At 39.1% G+C, this 16737-nt stretch overlaps 1 protein-coding gene across 1 annotated transcript; it reads left to right on the top strand.

The window, feature by feature from the left end:
- Positions 1-3754: 3754 nt before the first annotated feature.
- Positions 3755-16329, top strand: cdhr5a (cadherin-related family member 5a). Its single transcript, XM_084726246.1, has 14 exons — positions 3755-4176; positions 6745-6917; positions 8149-8208; positions 8420-8509; positions 8745-8831; positions 9279-9383; positions 9470-9655; positions 11430-11520; positions 12885-12982; positions 13104-13310; positions 14091-14204; positions 14298-14364; positions 14556-14716; positions 15394-16329. The coding sequence occupies exons 1-14, from the start codon at positions 4086-4088 to the stop codon at positions 15991-15993; spliced, it is 2130 nt and encodes a 709-aa protein (XP_084582372.1). The 5' UTR covers positions 3755-4085; the 3' UTR covers positions 15994-16329.
- The last annotated feature ends 408 nt before the right edge of the window (positions 16330-16737 follow it).

Below are 16737 nucleotides of genomic sequence, written 5' to 3'. Positions count from 1 at the left end.
TCAGTATAAAATGATTCCTGTTATGGGTGGAGGACCTTAGCTTGTGAATTAATAACTGAAGTCCAGATTTTCTCCTTAATTCATTTTAAAATTAGATTTCCACCTTCACTGAGAAAATCAGCATTTCCACCAGTAATTCCACTAAAAAACATAACATCTCTGTCTCTTTCTGTGCTTTAGGCAGAACAAGAGTTCTATTACGTAGGTCTCTAATGAGATTAGCTTCTTTGCTAAACCCCACCAACCCCAATTTACAGTTACATCACCAACACTGCACAAATTATTATTTGAAATTGGGTCAGTTAAAAGTCCAAAGTTTTGCGTTACAAAAACGCACACAGACAAGACCAAGAGTTTAAAGGCACACTAGCAGCTCTGTTTGCACTTTGCTGTAGTTAGTGTGACATCTTCCGAGAAGAAAAACATGCTAAAGTTAGTGTTACACTCACAGCTGACTGAGCCTGAGGTATTTTACTGCAGAGGTTGTGTTTATTTCCCACATGGATCGAACTCATAGCTTCACCAGTTTCACCACAAACCTCAGTGATGTCACAGACTAGTTGTGTTACTGTTCTGTAATGATTGATAATCGATAAGTGATTAATAATTTATACCTGACAACAAAAATGCTCAGTGGAATTACTTGCATTTTAAATCTTGACTGCAAGTCATCACTCAAATGAATCTTCATTTTCAAATAGTCCTGGCTATAAAAATAAATAATGGTAATACATATATTTCAATTTTGTGAAAACTGTGTTAACTCAACTACTGAATCTCTTTCCTGTTTTTACTGTTCTGTAGTTTTATTCCGGTTTATTTATGTCCTGTTTATACCTTGTTTATATCTTATTACTTATTTCCTCTTGCTGATTTTGTTGCTATTTTTATATTTCCTCTTGTTTTTTTTTTTTATATTTCCTCTGTTCATGTTGCTGTTTGCTCATTTTATTTATATTTTTCTAAATTGATGCTTCTTTCAGTTTGCACATACACGTACACATATGTGTGTGTGTGTGTGTGTGTGTGTGTATATATATATATATATATATATATATACACAGTATATATATATATATCTACATATATATATCAAGGTCAGTTGTATTTAGCAGCACATTACTGAGATCAACAAGCAAACAAATAATATATATGTACTAATATATAACTAATATATAAATGTGTCAGGAGAGGTCAGGAAGCCACAGGTTTATACTAGGGACCTCCCCTCCTTTTAAGAAAAAACAAATCCAAACAAACAAATGAAATCCATAATACTAATCAAAACAACACTCACATAATTTGATAAAAACAATAACTACCAGAAACACATACGATGAGCAAAGAAAAAGAGAAAAGAAAGAAAGAAACCCAGATAATAGTCAATACACAAATAATCCAGTGACAACAAAACAAAATACAAAAAAAAAAAAACAACTAAAACAACAACACTATATTACAAAAAGAAGAAAAAAGATAATAATGAAGAAGGATAATAAAGTTTTATGGAAAATTTAAATTTAGGAGCTGACACAGCTGATCTTAAGAGCTGCGTCTCCTCCTGGTGGTCAGATGGGGAAACGTGTGTGTGTGTGTGTGTGTGTGTGTGTGTGTGTGTGTGTGTGTGTGTGTGTGTGTGTGTGTGTGTGTGTGTGTGTGTGTGTGTGTGTGTGTGTGTGGTGAGGAGCATCTCTGCCTGGAAACATAATGTATGAGCTTCATCATGACACTGTGAGCTTGTTGTTCCCACTCAGAGGAGATGGAGGCTGGGACAGTTGAGTGTGTGTGTGTGTGTGTGTGTGTGTGTGTGTGTGTGTGTGTGTGTCTATATGTATGTGTGTATTTAGTGTAATGTATGTCAGCCTGGTGTGTGCACAGCTGTGCTTTGTCCACATGTGAAGCTGTTATGTGTCCCAGTGTGTGCCAGTGTAACTTTATGTCATTATTACTGTGAAGAATCAGACGGACGGAGAAGAAAACATTTCTGACTGTGATCTGTGTTTGTGTGACTGGTTCTTGATCAGTCGATACCAGGATAAGTTAGGATAAAGCTGACATGTTTTCTTATTGTAAACTAATCCAATGAGAAAACTAAAACCAACTATGTGTTAGCCTCACTTCCTGTCTGTTGTTCAGCACCATCCTCACTGGTTCCCACTGAAGGTGTAAGACTGCCTCCATACTGCTCGTCTGGCCTAATCTAAGTTTCCTAAAGTCCCATCATGCTGTTCACTTGTGTGTGCGCACCGTCACAACACACCCAGCTCAGATGGTGTGCATGTGCACGTGAACGTGGCTCCAAGCCAAAGATCTACACTGAAGATTTAGGCTAAAAATTACAACTTTCAAGTTAGCTTTGCATGTTGAGGCTTTGGGAGATTCAGATCACACCAGACGAGCAGTATGGAGGAATTTTATGTTTGTTTTTGTTGTTAGTGAGATTCTGCAACACTGTTTTCCTGTTAAACCCCAGCAGTGTTTTGGGGATGAAAATCCAAGTGAGGGAGTTCAAGTATCTCTGGGTCTTTTTCTCAAGTGAGGGGACAGTGGAGCGTGAGATGAGCTGGAGAATTGGAGCAGCTCGAGCGATATTTCATTCACTTTACTGCACTGTTGTGACAAAAAGAGAGCTGAGCTAGAAGGCGAAGCTCTCGATCTACCGGTCAGTCTTCGTTCCTACTCTCACCTGTGGTCATGAAGGGTTGGTCATGACCGAAAGAAGGAGATCATTGATACAAGTGTGGCAGAAATGGGTTTTCTCAGGAGGGTGGCTAGCCTGTCACTTAGGGAGAAGCTCAGTCATCCATGAAGGACTTGGAGTAGAGCTGCTTTGCGTGGAGAGAAGCCACGCAAGACAGATGTCCGGTGTCCCCTGCTGGAACTGTTACCTCCATGACCCGATTTTGGACAAGTGGCTGAAGATGAATGGATGGAAGAACTTAACCCGACCTTCAATCAGCATGAGAGTGAGTAGATAGTGGCTGAATTTTCATTTCTGGGTGAACTATCCCTTTAATGTTGTTAAGAATCCACTTGTTGTCCCAGCTCTTCATTTAAAGGTCAAGTGTGTCAGATTTAGGGGGATTTATTGGCAGAATATGAATTATAATTATAATATTTCTAATTAGTATGTTTTTATTAGTGTATAATCACCTGGAAATAAAAACTGCTGCATTTTCTTCTTTACCTTCACTTTCCTTACCTTACCTTTACCTTTATATCTACAGAGGGACCGGATCCTCTTCCACGGAGGCCGCCATGTTGTACCGCCATGTTTCTACAGAAGCCCAGAACGGACAAGCTAAACACTGACTCTAGATAAGTCCTGTCATTTTCTTTTGCAAATTTCATGGACATGGGGAGTTGGTTGCAATCTGAGACCTCACTGTTAGACGCCACTGAATCCTACAGACTGGTCCTTTAAGCTATTTGATGTTTCCACTGAGTGAAACCCAGGACCTCAAAACAGCAAATGAAAATATTCTGTGTGCTGTGAGCATCATTTTATACACATTTACAAAGATTCAGCCTGAAATATTTTACATCTGTTGGTTTGAACAAATATTTATATATGCAGGTGTGTTTGTATTTATGTATAGATAGAAGTATGTATACTGTATGTACAGCATGAATGCATGTATGTATATTATTTGTATGTGTAACTCAACAAACAGACTAATCCAGCACCTTTAAACAGGTCTGTCTAATCTGAACAGTGTGGGTATTTTATGTATATATATATATATGTGTGTATATATGTTAGTATTTATCTATGTGAGAAATGTTTGCAGCTGCCAACATTCCTCTGCTGGATTCCTCCCAGAATGCATCAGTGCTACCAACACAGAGTGACCCGTCCAGCTAAAACAGATGCAAGTATTTTAGTAGGAGGCTGCGAGTCCTCTGCTGGCAGGCGCTTAATGCAATATGTGCCCGTAAGATGAAGTCACAAACATTGGAACTGTAGTCAACTCCCACTCGCCGGGCAGCACAGACGGGGCATTATGTGGACGAGTACCAGCTGGTACCACGGGCTCCTCATCCTCCTCCGGGACTTCATTTGTTGCTGCCTCTGAAATCAGGACATGGAACTGAAATCGAAGAGCAAACCTGTGGATGTTCTCCTCGGATGCATCGTCGCCATCTGCTTTTGTACAGTTTGTCGGGCTGAGAGACGTGAGTAGAGCTTTGATCTCTGTGGAGGGCTTCATCATCTGTCTCCGGGGAGGGAAGGAGGGGATGAGGATGTTGATGAGGCTGCAGCCACTGAGACAGACAGCTGATGTTTCCTTTCCTAACTTAAAAGCAGTGATTCCAAGACTTTAAGGCTTGTAGGCCCTACAAATAAAGATGTGTGTACTTGTGATCTTGAATGAAAAGAAGAGAAGAGTGATTTTCCCTTTTCTCATTTCTCATTTGAAAGACTGTTAGAGGCCATAGAGGTCAAAGAGCCCAGTAATACAAAAGGAGGAGCAGAAATAAGACAAAAGATAGAAAAAGAAAACTGTGAGACTGAAAGCATCTGGTGACCATCTCAGATCTGGGGCCCATTGACTCCCAGATTGGGAGCCATTGCTTTAAAAAATAGAAAATGCAACAAAATTCTTACAGTTTCAAATGGTTTATCTGTTTGCTCCACAAAACCAGAGTCAGTTGAACATGTTTTCAGTACAGCATGAAAAAAATAACCTATATTGGCAGACAGATGTCATCTCATAAATAATAATAACAACAGGACTTTAAGACTTGATATTAACCCATAAGATTTCATTAAGAACTAGGTGTAGATTAGATGAAGGTTTTTAAACAAACAAGATGAAATGTGTTCATTAGAGTTGTACAGGTGCTGGTCAGCTGACTTTGTTACCCTCAGACAGAGCCATGCCAGCTGTTTCCCCCTGTTTACATTCTTTATGCTAAGCTAAGCTAACAGGCTGCTTGTGGTAGCTTCATATCTACCGTACAGATGTGACAGGCTTTTTTATCTAACTGTGCATCAGAGAGTGAAACGTTTCTCAAAATGTTGAACTGTTCCTTTAAATGTGATATCAAGTAAGGCCAGCTGGGCAAGGACTTGATGATATAGCTGAAAAATAAATGTTAAAATGTTTAATTTCCCTACTGATGTGACTAATTTCACAGATAGATAATGACTGATAACTAAAGTTGAATTGAACCACTTTATTTTGAATTTAATCACTTAATTTATTGAGGCACACAGGTAATAATAAAATAAATAATAGACTTAAAAATAAAACAAAACTGCCATACCGGGGAGCTGACCTGTCTTTTTAAAATTAATTTCCTCTTCATCTGCACTCATTTTCTCACTCAGCGCTGTTTCTGTTGTTGTGTCACGTGTCGATGGTGCAGCTGAACACACCTGTTAGATGATTGGCTGCTCCATTATCAAGTCATATGACAGGCTGCTCGTGAGCCAGGATGTATTAAATATTTGCGTTCATGCCAGTTTCTATTGTATTTAATGCATAACCATTAAACATTTTATTGATCAAGTGTGTATTGCAGATACACATCACTATTGTCTTATTGTTCAGGCCTACGTCGTGCTCTTTTTATATACTGTAATGGACTGGCTCTCATTTGTAGAGGGGCCAGGTGTCAAAATCTACTATTAAGAGTTTAATTTTTTTTTTTTTTTTTTTTTTTTCTGACATTGGGTTCACATGATGCATATTTCTATTTAATTAAATCGCCACAAACTACCTGGAACAGCTGTGTGTGCACATATATACCAACCCAGCAGCAAAGTTTTCTTTCAACCATCAAAGCATCAAACTACACTTAGTTTATTTTTGAGGTATAATAACAGTCAGTTAACGCTCTTACTGCTATAATATCCATGTGAGTGTGATTGGCAGTGGTGGAGGAAATATTTAGATCCTCGACTTAAGTCAAAGCACCAATACCACACTGTCAAAATATGTAATACATGTAAAAATTCTGCATTGAAAATGTTACTGAAGTAAAAGTATGTAAGTGTAATCAGAAAAATGTACTTAAAGTATTAAAAGTAGACGTACTCAGCTTATGATTATTTTCATTATGGTTTAATCTGCAGATTATTTTCTCCATTAATCACTTAATTGACTGGTTTGTAAAAACTCTGAAAATAGTGAGAAATGTTACAATGACGCAAAGTCTGAAGTCAGTGGTTTCCAAATGTTTTTTTTGACATGCCTTCCTACAGAAATCAAATGATAGCATCAGCAAACTCTTGTTTGCACTATTTCTCCAACATAAATCATATTTATTTAACTTTATTTCACTCTACATTTCATCCGCGCTCCCCCTGCGGTGCAATGTTTGTTTTGTCCTTCAAATCTTTCAAATCTTTCAAATCTTCACATTTCTGATGCTGGAACCATAAAATGACTTAAACAATTATCAAAATAGTTGTTAATTATCTATATATCAATCAAATTATAGACATTGTATTTATTAAACAGCTAACTGTTTCAACTGTACTTGTATAATTTTTCTGTTTTGCAAAAATATTAGTTTATAAAGTTTAATTTTTAAAGTCTTTTCCCTCAAATGTGTACTTTAGTACAGTGAATGCACCGTGATAGTTCTGTGATAAGTTTCTCAATAAGTCATGAAGGAAGGAAAAAAGTAAAGTTCACAATCTAAACACACTTATTAATGATCATATCTGCAGGTCCTGTGTTTCATGTTTCAGGCCTGATGTTGACTCTCGACCTCTCTGTTGACTTCTCTCAGTGTGCACGGTTCCTCCGGGTCCCGTGACGGTTCCAGAGAACAACACGGCCGACGTCCAGCTGGTGAAGATCAGCTCCAGCAGTGATGTGACTCTGACGGTCACCGTGAACCCCGAAGATCTGTTCTACCTGAGAGGAAACGCCCTGATGGTGAAGAAGGGACTCGACTATGAGGTGATCATAGACACTAAACAGATAATTTGATAAAGATCCCTTAAATTTTTTCTATTTATTTTGTTTTATTTAACAAGGGGCAATCCATATGAGCACTCTTAGATTTAGCCACAGGACATTTGTCCTCTGCAGTTCCTGGCAGGTTGATGTCATATAAAAACATTAAATAAAACCACACAACAGTACATGAGGACACACTTGAGGCTTAGCTACATTGTGATGCATCAGGCAGCTTTTGTTGCATCAAGATGCATCGCAAATCGTTTCATCATCAAATCATAGCCCTCTGAATGGACTTCGTCATGTAAAAAACTAGTCATACGCTTCCTTCTGTAACGCCGTGTTGATGTCTTGAAGCACAACAAACAAACAAACTGGTTTGTGACTGCACATTTTTAAAAAGTGTTGGCTGAAATAAAATGCCCCAACATCCCCTGTAAAGGTTCTTTATCCTCGTGGGGAAAGTTCCTGCAGTGGAAACGCAGCGATTGATGTGCAGCTTTGGGACCTCAGTAGTTTCTGATGTGCTAAAATTTGTCTAACTTGTCTTTTGAATGTAAATTGTGAATCTATCATTATGCTAAAACATTAAACTCCTGCATATCTGATAATCTTCTCCCTGCTACTATAAAATCTGTGTCTGGATCTCTCTTTGCAGATTTTGAAAAATCATGAATAAGGTTTTGCTGAACCAATTTGAGTTAATCTGGCTGATTATATGTGCAACCAGTTCAATTCTATGTCAAATAAATAATGTCCAAGCAGAATAAAAAGGAGATTATCAATAAATGTTCAAGGTGTTTAGGACACACTGCAGCTCCAGATAAGAGACGTGTTTCATGTGATGTTTTGAACAACATGTAGTTCTTTAAATCATTTTAACTGACCTGACTGGACGAATTCTTTCTGTGACGGGAGCCAATCAGGGCCCAGTCCAGCTGTGATGCACTTCATCAAGAACTCATTTTTAAAATAGCCAGATGGTGGTAACATGAAAGACCTTTAGAGTTTTAAATATTTCATGCTGAACATTTTAAATGAAACCAAATTAAAATTTAGTAATGGATATATTTTATCATATATAAAACTGGGGAAAATACAACTTCCTGCAAGAGAACTTGTTGAACAATAATTTATTGAACAATAGCAATCTAACTATGATCAGTCCTGGAGTTCAAATGAAGTTCATGTATCTCAAAGCTCAAAACTGACTGCCGTGTGTGTCTGTCAGTCTCTGTCCAGTTCAGCTCTGATGGTGTGGGTGCAGTGCAGCAGAGCTGGCTCCAGATCTGTGAGTAGAAAAACTCAAAAACACAACATCACATGGTTTGTCTACACAAAGAAGCCAATAATAAACAATTGGAGCAAGAAAATGGATTATTAACAGCAGTCAACAGGCCAAATCACAGTGTTTTTTTTGTCTTACATCATGATGCAGATGTTTGCAAAAGGAAAACAACGGTTTGAAAATCTGATCCGGTCTCTGCTTTGCTTTCTTTCAGGTCAACGAGTCTGTTGAAGTTCTGGTTGAAAATGTGAACGATAACCCGCCAAACTTTGCACAAAGCCACTTCATACTAGAAGTGAATGAGGTGAGTGTTTCACAGCTGCAGAGCTGCATGTGTGCATGTAGTGGTGGAAAGTAACTAAGTACATTTACTCAAGTACTGCACTTGAGTCCAGTTTTAAAAGTTTTGTGTTACTTTCTACTTCAGCTCCACTACATCTCTAATTCTTTTTTACTTTTACCTGAGAACATTTTTGAATTCAGAGCTTCTGGTTGTGAAACAGTGACATGTTGTTGACTCTGAGTTTTGTGTCCTGCAGCTCACTCCAGTCAACTCCACTGTTGGACTGATAGAAGCCACAGACGTGGATTCAGAGCCGCTGTACTATCGCTTAGAGTCTGCAACAGTAAGAAATCTAATCTTTAAATGTTATGATACAGTGATGCTGGACTGCACTGATGACGGGTGACAAATTAAAGGAAAACGTGACAAAGTTTCATGTTTCTAAATGTGTCACCTGTCTGGTTCGGCTTCCTGTTAGGGTTGCAAATTCTCAGTATTTTCCTTAACTGATAATTGAAAATGCTAAAAAGAAAAACCTGATTAAAAATTAATAAGATATAAAACACACCTTTTTTCCTCATTTCTTTCCTTCTTTTTTTTTTTTTTATTAATTTTAAGTTTGCTTATCCACTGAATGCCAAAACAACAAACCTTTCTCACTTATCAAAGCCTACAGTATATTTTTTAAAGAGCCTTTTATTTATTTGTCTTTTTGTCCCACTGTTTTGGTAAAATTGCTTTTCTATTATATTATTTTTTATGTTTTTTTTCTCTGCGTCTGTTAAACCAGGATAAATATTTCCGTCTGGAAAACATCAACAGTCCAAAGATTCTTGTTAAAAGCATCCTGGACTACGACGTTGTGCAGAAGATCTCTCTGATTTTACATGTGCAGGTACAGTAATAATCATTTATTAAAACATCATCCAGGCAGCTGCTTCTCTTTGACCTTTGACCTGTGAGATGTGTCTCACGTTCCAGGACACGTTCAACGGTTCGGCCTCCAACGAGCCCTTCTTCACGTCCGTGGCGTCCATCACGGTGCACGTGAAGGACGTGGACAACCGGCCGCCGTGGTTTCAGCCGTGTTTGAGGACCAACCTGGGAATCGCCAAACTGTGTGTGAGCACCGGCTACAGAGGAAAAGTTAATCTCACTGAGAAGGAGGTGAGCGTCAGAGTTTATCATAATTCACTTCACAGTTCACCGTTCCAAACACACACAGACCAGGACAAAAGGAAAATCCAAAGAGCCAAATAGATGAGAATGTTCAGGCTGGCTTCTTTTCCACCGAGAAAATCAGAAACATGAGACATAATGTAAGACAGAAATAAGTGTCACAAGAAACTGAATTTGAATAATTTACTTCTGAATTTGTCTCGCTTAATTTAACTTTAACTATCTTAAAAAATGGAATTTAAATGGCATAATTTGGAATTGAAATATTTGTTCTGAATCTGTGCTTGATCCTCACTGAAAATTCAACTCTCCATATACTTCAGTTCTCACAATCAATCAGTCAGGAAGAGCAATCGAGTGCAGATTCACAGAACTCCTTTTCACCCAATCAGCAGCCATGTCTTTGACCATTTCCTTCACTCCCATTGATCCAAGGAGTTTTAGGGATTGATTATTGACTGTATATAAAGACTGACAGCATGAGAGCTCCTAAAAGTGAAGCCAGAACATCTTGATCGCCCCCTGGTGGCTGGCTGCAGTACAGGTCATAAACCCCGCCCACTCAATGCTAGTAGATAGTTAATTGTTTGTCCAGCTATTCCTTCTTTTGTTATGTTTGTGTTTAGAAAACGGTAATTATGGACATTTAAATTTAATTTGTCAAATAATTATTCACACTTTACACTCAGACTTCAAATAAACTGAAGTAGTGGTAGTAGTAGTATTAGGTTAGCTAGCTATAATTGGACTTCTGTGTAGCTAACATTAGCTGTTGGTCTGTGTAGTTACGTTACCTTTTCTTTTGTATCCCAATCATGTAATCCTGTTACATGTAATCTGTTACTCTCCAAGCCTGCTTCTAGTCAGGGGATCTGAAGAAGCAACTTAAATACTCCACATGAAAATATATACAGTATATAAATTAATTAAAAGTAAAGGTACTATACATGATAACGACATAATGATATGTTTACCAGTAAACTGAATTCTGCAAATTCATAATAATACAAATGAAATATATATAATGTACGCAGTAAACTGCACAGAAATAAGCAGTATCATAAGTCATTAAAATAACACTTTCCCTCTCTCTTAAACAACTAAGCTGTTAGTAAAAGGCATCTGAAAAACATGAAGCTGAACAAATATTCTGTTCCCATGAAAGAAGAAATACAAAACCCACAACATGAGTCTGTTGTGTAATATTACTGCCTCTTTTGTGTTTCTCAGTGAACTGAAATTTAATTGTGAGAAGTGAAAGTGGAAGTATGTGGAGAGCTGAATTTTCCAGTGAGGATCAAATGCAGTTTCAGAGCAAATGAAAGCACTTTGATATTTTTTTATATTCAGTACAATTCCAAAATAATGATTGAGATTCAGTTTCTAGTTACACAGATTTCTGCACAGAAATATTCTATTTTGTCCCCGTCACTTTTATAATTTCAGATTTTCTTACCAACATTGTCGTCTTACAGTCCCGCCACCATCTTTTATATAACATTTGTCGTTTTCTAACACTGGTTAAAAATAAAATATAATTCAGTCACTTGGCAGATGGAAGTTATTCTCATACTGCTCACAGATCAGTGCAGAGAGGTGCTGATGAAACAGTGAAAACTGTCACTTCATCTGTAACTACTCCTGAGAGGACACATGTTGAGAGCTCGTCAGCTGCACGTCGTGTGTGTGAGAAATGTCTGGAAACGAAGCACATGATTAAAACAAGTGTGGGCTGCAGAACGATGATGATTTTAATCCACAGGAGGGGCCGCTGGTGCTGGAGCCTGGTCCGGTGTTCGCCAAGGACGGAGACAAGAACCGGAGCGAGCAGATCAGCTACAGAATCCTCCGAGGTTTGAGCTGAACCACACCATTGAAACTGTCATTATCAGTGAGGTAGCAGCAGAAATCTAAACTTTTCCATCACCTTTGAAAACTGTCACAGACCAGAACAACTCATCAGGAACACAAAACAAAAATAAGTGTTTGCACTGCTTCATTTTTATGGGATTTGTCTCCTTTAAGCTTTTGGGCAGAATTTTGAAATTTTCAAATCTCAGTCCCTCCAGGATTTCACCAGGCCTTTTTTAGGGATGGCTGCAGCCTAACATGCCTGATTCTAAAAAGAAAATGCTTTTAGGCCTTTTTTAGCAATGGAATTTCAGGACCAAGTGAATATCACAAAAGAAAGTTGTGATTTTTTGTATAATTCATTAAAAATTGAAGGCAACTTGTTCCAGAGGGAAAACAAAACCACATTCTGTTCTGAGGGTTTTAACTAAGCTCACCAAGAAGACTCAGAATTACAAAAATTATAATGCAGGATGTTCAACAAAGAGACAAAATCTATGAAGAATCTTTGAGAATCTCAAACTCAGTCAAAACAGTGCTTTTCTTAGTATTATAAAGTTGGCAGGGGTCAGGTAATAGAAATAAACAGATATTCCTCAGCCACTGTCAAACAAATGACACCCATACAATCCTGATTATAAAAACATCTAACAGAATAATATCCTCATCCGGACTCTGTTTGCTACTATCACCCGAGGCTAAAGTAAATTGTAAAGAAGTCATACTGCTAGAAAGGTAAGAAGTTAGACTTTACTTTAACACAATTATATTGGCTGAAAACATTACATGATCATTTATATTCGTAGCCAAAGGAAACTGTTGCAAAAAGGTGTCCGGTTGTTTTTAGACTGCATTAGTTTTAGCTCGGTGTAGCTGATAAACTGGCAGCTGAGTGCCTATTAAATTGTCTTATGAGTTACCAACAGTGAAACTATAAAACCTGTTTGTTGTTCAGACTGTTTTAGAAATGTGTTGATTCAACTTTATGATCATTTTGGAGTCTTTAGTTCGTGGTGTTGAAAGGTGTTTCTAATATTTAGTTGTATCACTGAGATTACAATATAAATTTACCTAAATGACCATAAAGTTAGAACAACATCTCTCTAAATCATGAACTGAAAATTAGAACCTTCATGAGAGGAGGAGTTATAGCAGGACTATTGTATTAAACTGAATTAGTTTGAGTTTGATGTAACTAATAAACTGTCAACTGAGTGAATAAAACATCTGAAGTAAATAAGTGAACACTGCAGGGTGTAATGAGGCTGTGCTGTGAACATAAAGTCCCTCTGAGTGATGAGTTCATGATCTGATGTCTAATGAAAACTGTGATTCTTTTGTTGATCATGTTTTCTTTCATCATCAGGAAATGAGGGAAACATTTTCCAGATTGATGAGGAAACGGGGAACATCACCATGGCTAAAGCTGCTGATATCGTCGGCCCGATTACTCTCACTGTTCTGGTAAAAAAAAAAATCTTCTGTTGTCTTTTGTTTTTAATGAAAATAAGAAATCAAACTAATTATTGCTGATTTTAAATTATGAGGGATATCAGCTATAACTTCTTCCTCATGTGGCCTTCAGGCGTCGCAGGTGACCAACAGGGATCAGTTCGCGGTGACTCAGGTGACCTTTGAGGTGATGAAGAAGAGCAGGAACCCTCCTCGCTTTGAGAAGGAGCGATATGAAGGATTCATCTACAGCAACTCTGTCCCCGAGAGCATGATCCTCCGAGACCGGAGCACCAACCGGCCCTTCAGGGTCCGAGCTCGGGACGAGGACTTCGCCGCTGTGAGTGGTCTTCTTCATGTGTTCATTAATTATGTTTATTTCCAAAACTATCCTCGCTATCAGTCTGACACCTTTAGTTTATTCTCCAGAGACAAGAGCCAGATTAACCACTCAGAAGATCAATTCAAATTCATCAGTGCTCTTAACCCCCCTAATCAATACTTCTGTATTAACGAGGGATCAAACCAGCATGTTTAATGTGAACGGGGTAGTTCACAGTGAAACCGGCTGCTCTACAGTTTTGATTCACTCTCACGGTTCCATCAACTTATTTCTATGCACATTTGGCAAAATTTGAAAAAACTTCCTCAGTTTTGCAAAAAAAGTTTACTCTCGCTTGAGGTGTTTTTTGCTTTTTTGGAGAGAACATGGCTACCAGGTGACCTTCCTCACATTAATACATGAAACTAACAGAAATGTCTGATTTCCATCCTGTTTTTTAACAATGTTTTTCACCATTTGAGGTTTGACTGTTGCTTTTTTTAATTATGTCATCTTCTTCTGCAACAGTATAGTGGTTTTCCAGCAGAAGAATTGGCACCATCTGCTGTTTATCTCCATGAAGCAACTCTTAATAATTCCATGATGGTAGCAGATAGAAACAAGCATTCTTTCACATTTTCTTTTGCCAATTTTCTCAAAATTAGATGAGTAAATGGATGGAAACATAACTGATGCAATATTTGCGAATGTATTAGCCATAAGAAATTGACAGACAACAACAGCTACAATCCTCCAATCATTTTTTTTTGTGTATTTGAATTTGTTTGTGTGTGTCAGGGTGTGAATCCAGACGTGAAGTACGAGGTTCAGTACAGCAGCTACGTCAACGTGACCTCAGACGGTTTCGTGATCCTGAAGAGAGTCGTGAAGACGGAGTCCTTCGCGCTTCAGGTGACTGATGTGCTGCAGTCATGCAAATTTAAAATAAAATTTCTGACATTTTTACATGTAGTTATTTTAAACTTTTTTTTTGTCTGAACACAGCTCAGAGCGGTGGACACAACAACAGGGGAGTTTGGAACAGCTGCTCTCTCTGTTCAGGTCATACCTGGTGAGAACATCGTCTTATTCTCTGACGATCATGTGGAACCAACTGTTAAATAAATAAATTTGTGGGAAATGCTGTCATTTTGTACTTTATATTTACATATTTGAATGAACGGTCCTGTGGAAATCGTAATGATGATAATCTAATGTTCTGAATCCTTCAATCTTGACTCGTTCACCTGTCTTCACCTGCAGCCGTGGCGATCCCGTCTCCCTCAAACATCGGCTACCGTCCGGGCGACATGGCGCTCCTGGGTCTGATCATGGCCGCTTTGCTGGTCCTCTGCCTCATCGTGATTGGCTTCTTGATTTCCCGCTTGTGGAAGGGAAACGCCAGCATGGACAAAATATGTGAGGTCAGTGTTGATTTAGAAACGCCACATGATTCTCGAGGAGAGTTTGAAACAGGGCAGAGTTTTATCTTTCTATCTGTGATTGTTGACTCTGTGTGTTCTTATATTAAAGAAATACTGAGTTTTTTGTTTTGTTTTTACAGAAGTTTACATTTAGGTTGCCCTCAAATTTAGGAGCTTGGTTGTCCATGGGGCCAGTACTTAAAAATATCTCCATCTATTCTTGATAAGATAAACGTTACTGATCCCACAGCGGGGAAATTCACAGGGGCTCAAGAGTCAAAAGTAGAGAGTGGAGTGAGTTATGAAGCTGAAATAATTACTTTGAAATTATTAAAAGATCTGAAGCAAAGAAAGTTTTGAAAGTGAAAGAAACTTACATTTAAAGGTCCTAACTAACTTTATGAAGTTTTCTGTCACTTTCAAACAGTCCTGAAGTTTTCATTCTCTCTCCCTACGGGAAAAGTTCAGGCGTCAGAGACAAACTGTCTGATGCTGCATGTGCAGAGCTCCTCCTGTGTGGTTTTGATGAATATTTATCAGCTGAATCCACAGAAGGGCTCTGTGTTAAAACAGAACAAATGAACCTAGCTCACTCTCTGTAACGTTGAACAAAGCCTCGATATCCTCCATGCTCCATTAACTTCTGTATTAACGAGGGGCCTCTCTCCTGCCTGTAGTGCCTGGGCCCCTGCCTGAAGTCTGACCAGCCCCGCTCCGGCCACAGGGACTCCCTGCAGTACACCAACGACGGCTTCCAGAACGAGGCCGACCAGAGCCGCGGGGGAGGCAGGCGCTGGAACAACTCCGTCCCCAGACGGAGCACCTTCCCCCAGCCGCGAGGCCGGGTCATCCCCATGGAGAGACGGAGCCGCCACTGCTCCTCCTGCGGCGTCTACACCAACCACGTCCCCAAGGGGAGCCCCTCGGTGAGGCCGTCAAGGAGGAGCAGAGGAGATGGGGACGAGTACGGCATGAGGTCGATCCTGAGCAAGCAGAGGAGGAAGGAGGGCCAGAAGACGGTGTGGTTCAAGGAGAGCGAGGACTCCTCTGACATCGAGGTGGAGATTATCCCAGACACTGTGGGCCGGGTGGAGGAGGAGACTGAGGAGGAGCTGGAGGGGGAGGTGGAGATGGAGGGTGTGGTCAGAGACCCAGCTGCCCCGCTGAGAGAGTCCGACGGCGGGCAGGAGAGCCAGAGCACAGAGCCGAACGAGGAGCAGGACCCTGAAAACACCAGCTCAGAGAAACAGAAGGAAAGCCAGGAGCAGGAGGGCTGACGGCAGAGGTCAGAGGTCAAACGTTCATCGAACTGAGCTGTTTGTTTTCTCGTCACTTTTTGGAGACGACGACGATGAAGTTTCAGAAGTCCAGGATCTTCCAACATGTCTGGATACCTGCCAAACCTCAAGAACAGATTCAAGGATCCAAAAGGTTTATTTTCTACTGTGAGTATCTTCAAATTCAGCATATATTTAAAAAACAGACCTGTCACTAGTGTTGGCCAAGTGTATACTATGAGATCAGACTTTATTTGAGGGTGTCAAACTGTCATTACACTGTCATAACCATGTAATAACACCTGTCATGAACATGAAGTAGTCATATTGAATGTTTATGACTTTTGTATTTTAGTGTTATTTGGTCAATTATGCAATTTATTTGCAAAGTTGACATTTGTCATGACAACCTGACATTACCAAACTTTAACGAACTGTTCATGTTTTAAAGGGACAGTTCACCCCAAAATTGAAAATACATATTTTTCCCCTGGTGTAGATAACTGTAGAGATGTCTGCCTTCTCGCTGATATAATGGGACTAAATGGCACTCAGCTTGTGGTGCTCATACCAAAAAAATAAATTCAAAAAATTAAAAACCAGTATCTCTTTCCAAAAATCATGACCCTGTTACTCAAGATAATGTACAGACCTTGTTTTGAGCAGTTTCATGTAGGAAATACTTTCTTTCTAGTAAAAAAGACAGTAGATTTCAGTAAATTCTACAGCAGAAAGGAAGCAGTT

Source organism: Lutjanus erythropterus, chromosome 1, assembly GCF_056507025.1.
Source record: "Lutjanus erythropterus isolate fLutEry1 chromosome 1, fLutEry1.hap2, whole genome shotgun sequence".
Lineage (NCBI taxonomy): Eukaryota > Metazoa > Chordata > Actinopteri > Lutjaniformes > Lutjanidae > Lutjanus > Lutjanus erythropterus.
Note: the sequence above shows the minus strand (reverse complement) of the source record. Positions and strands in the feature narration are given on the sequence as shown.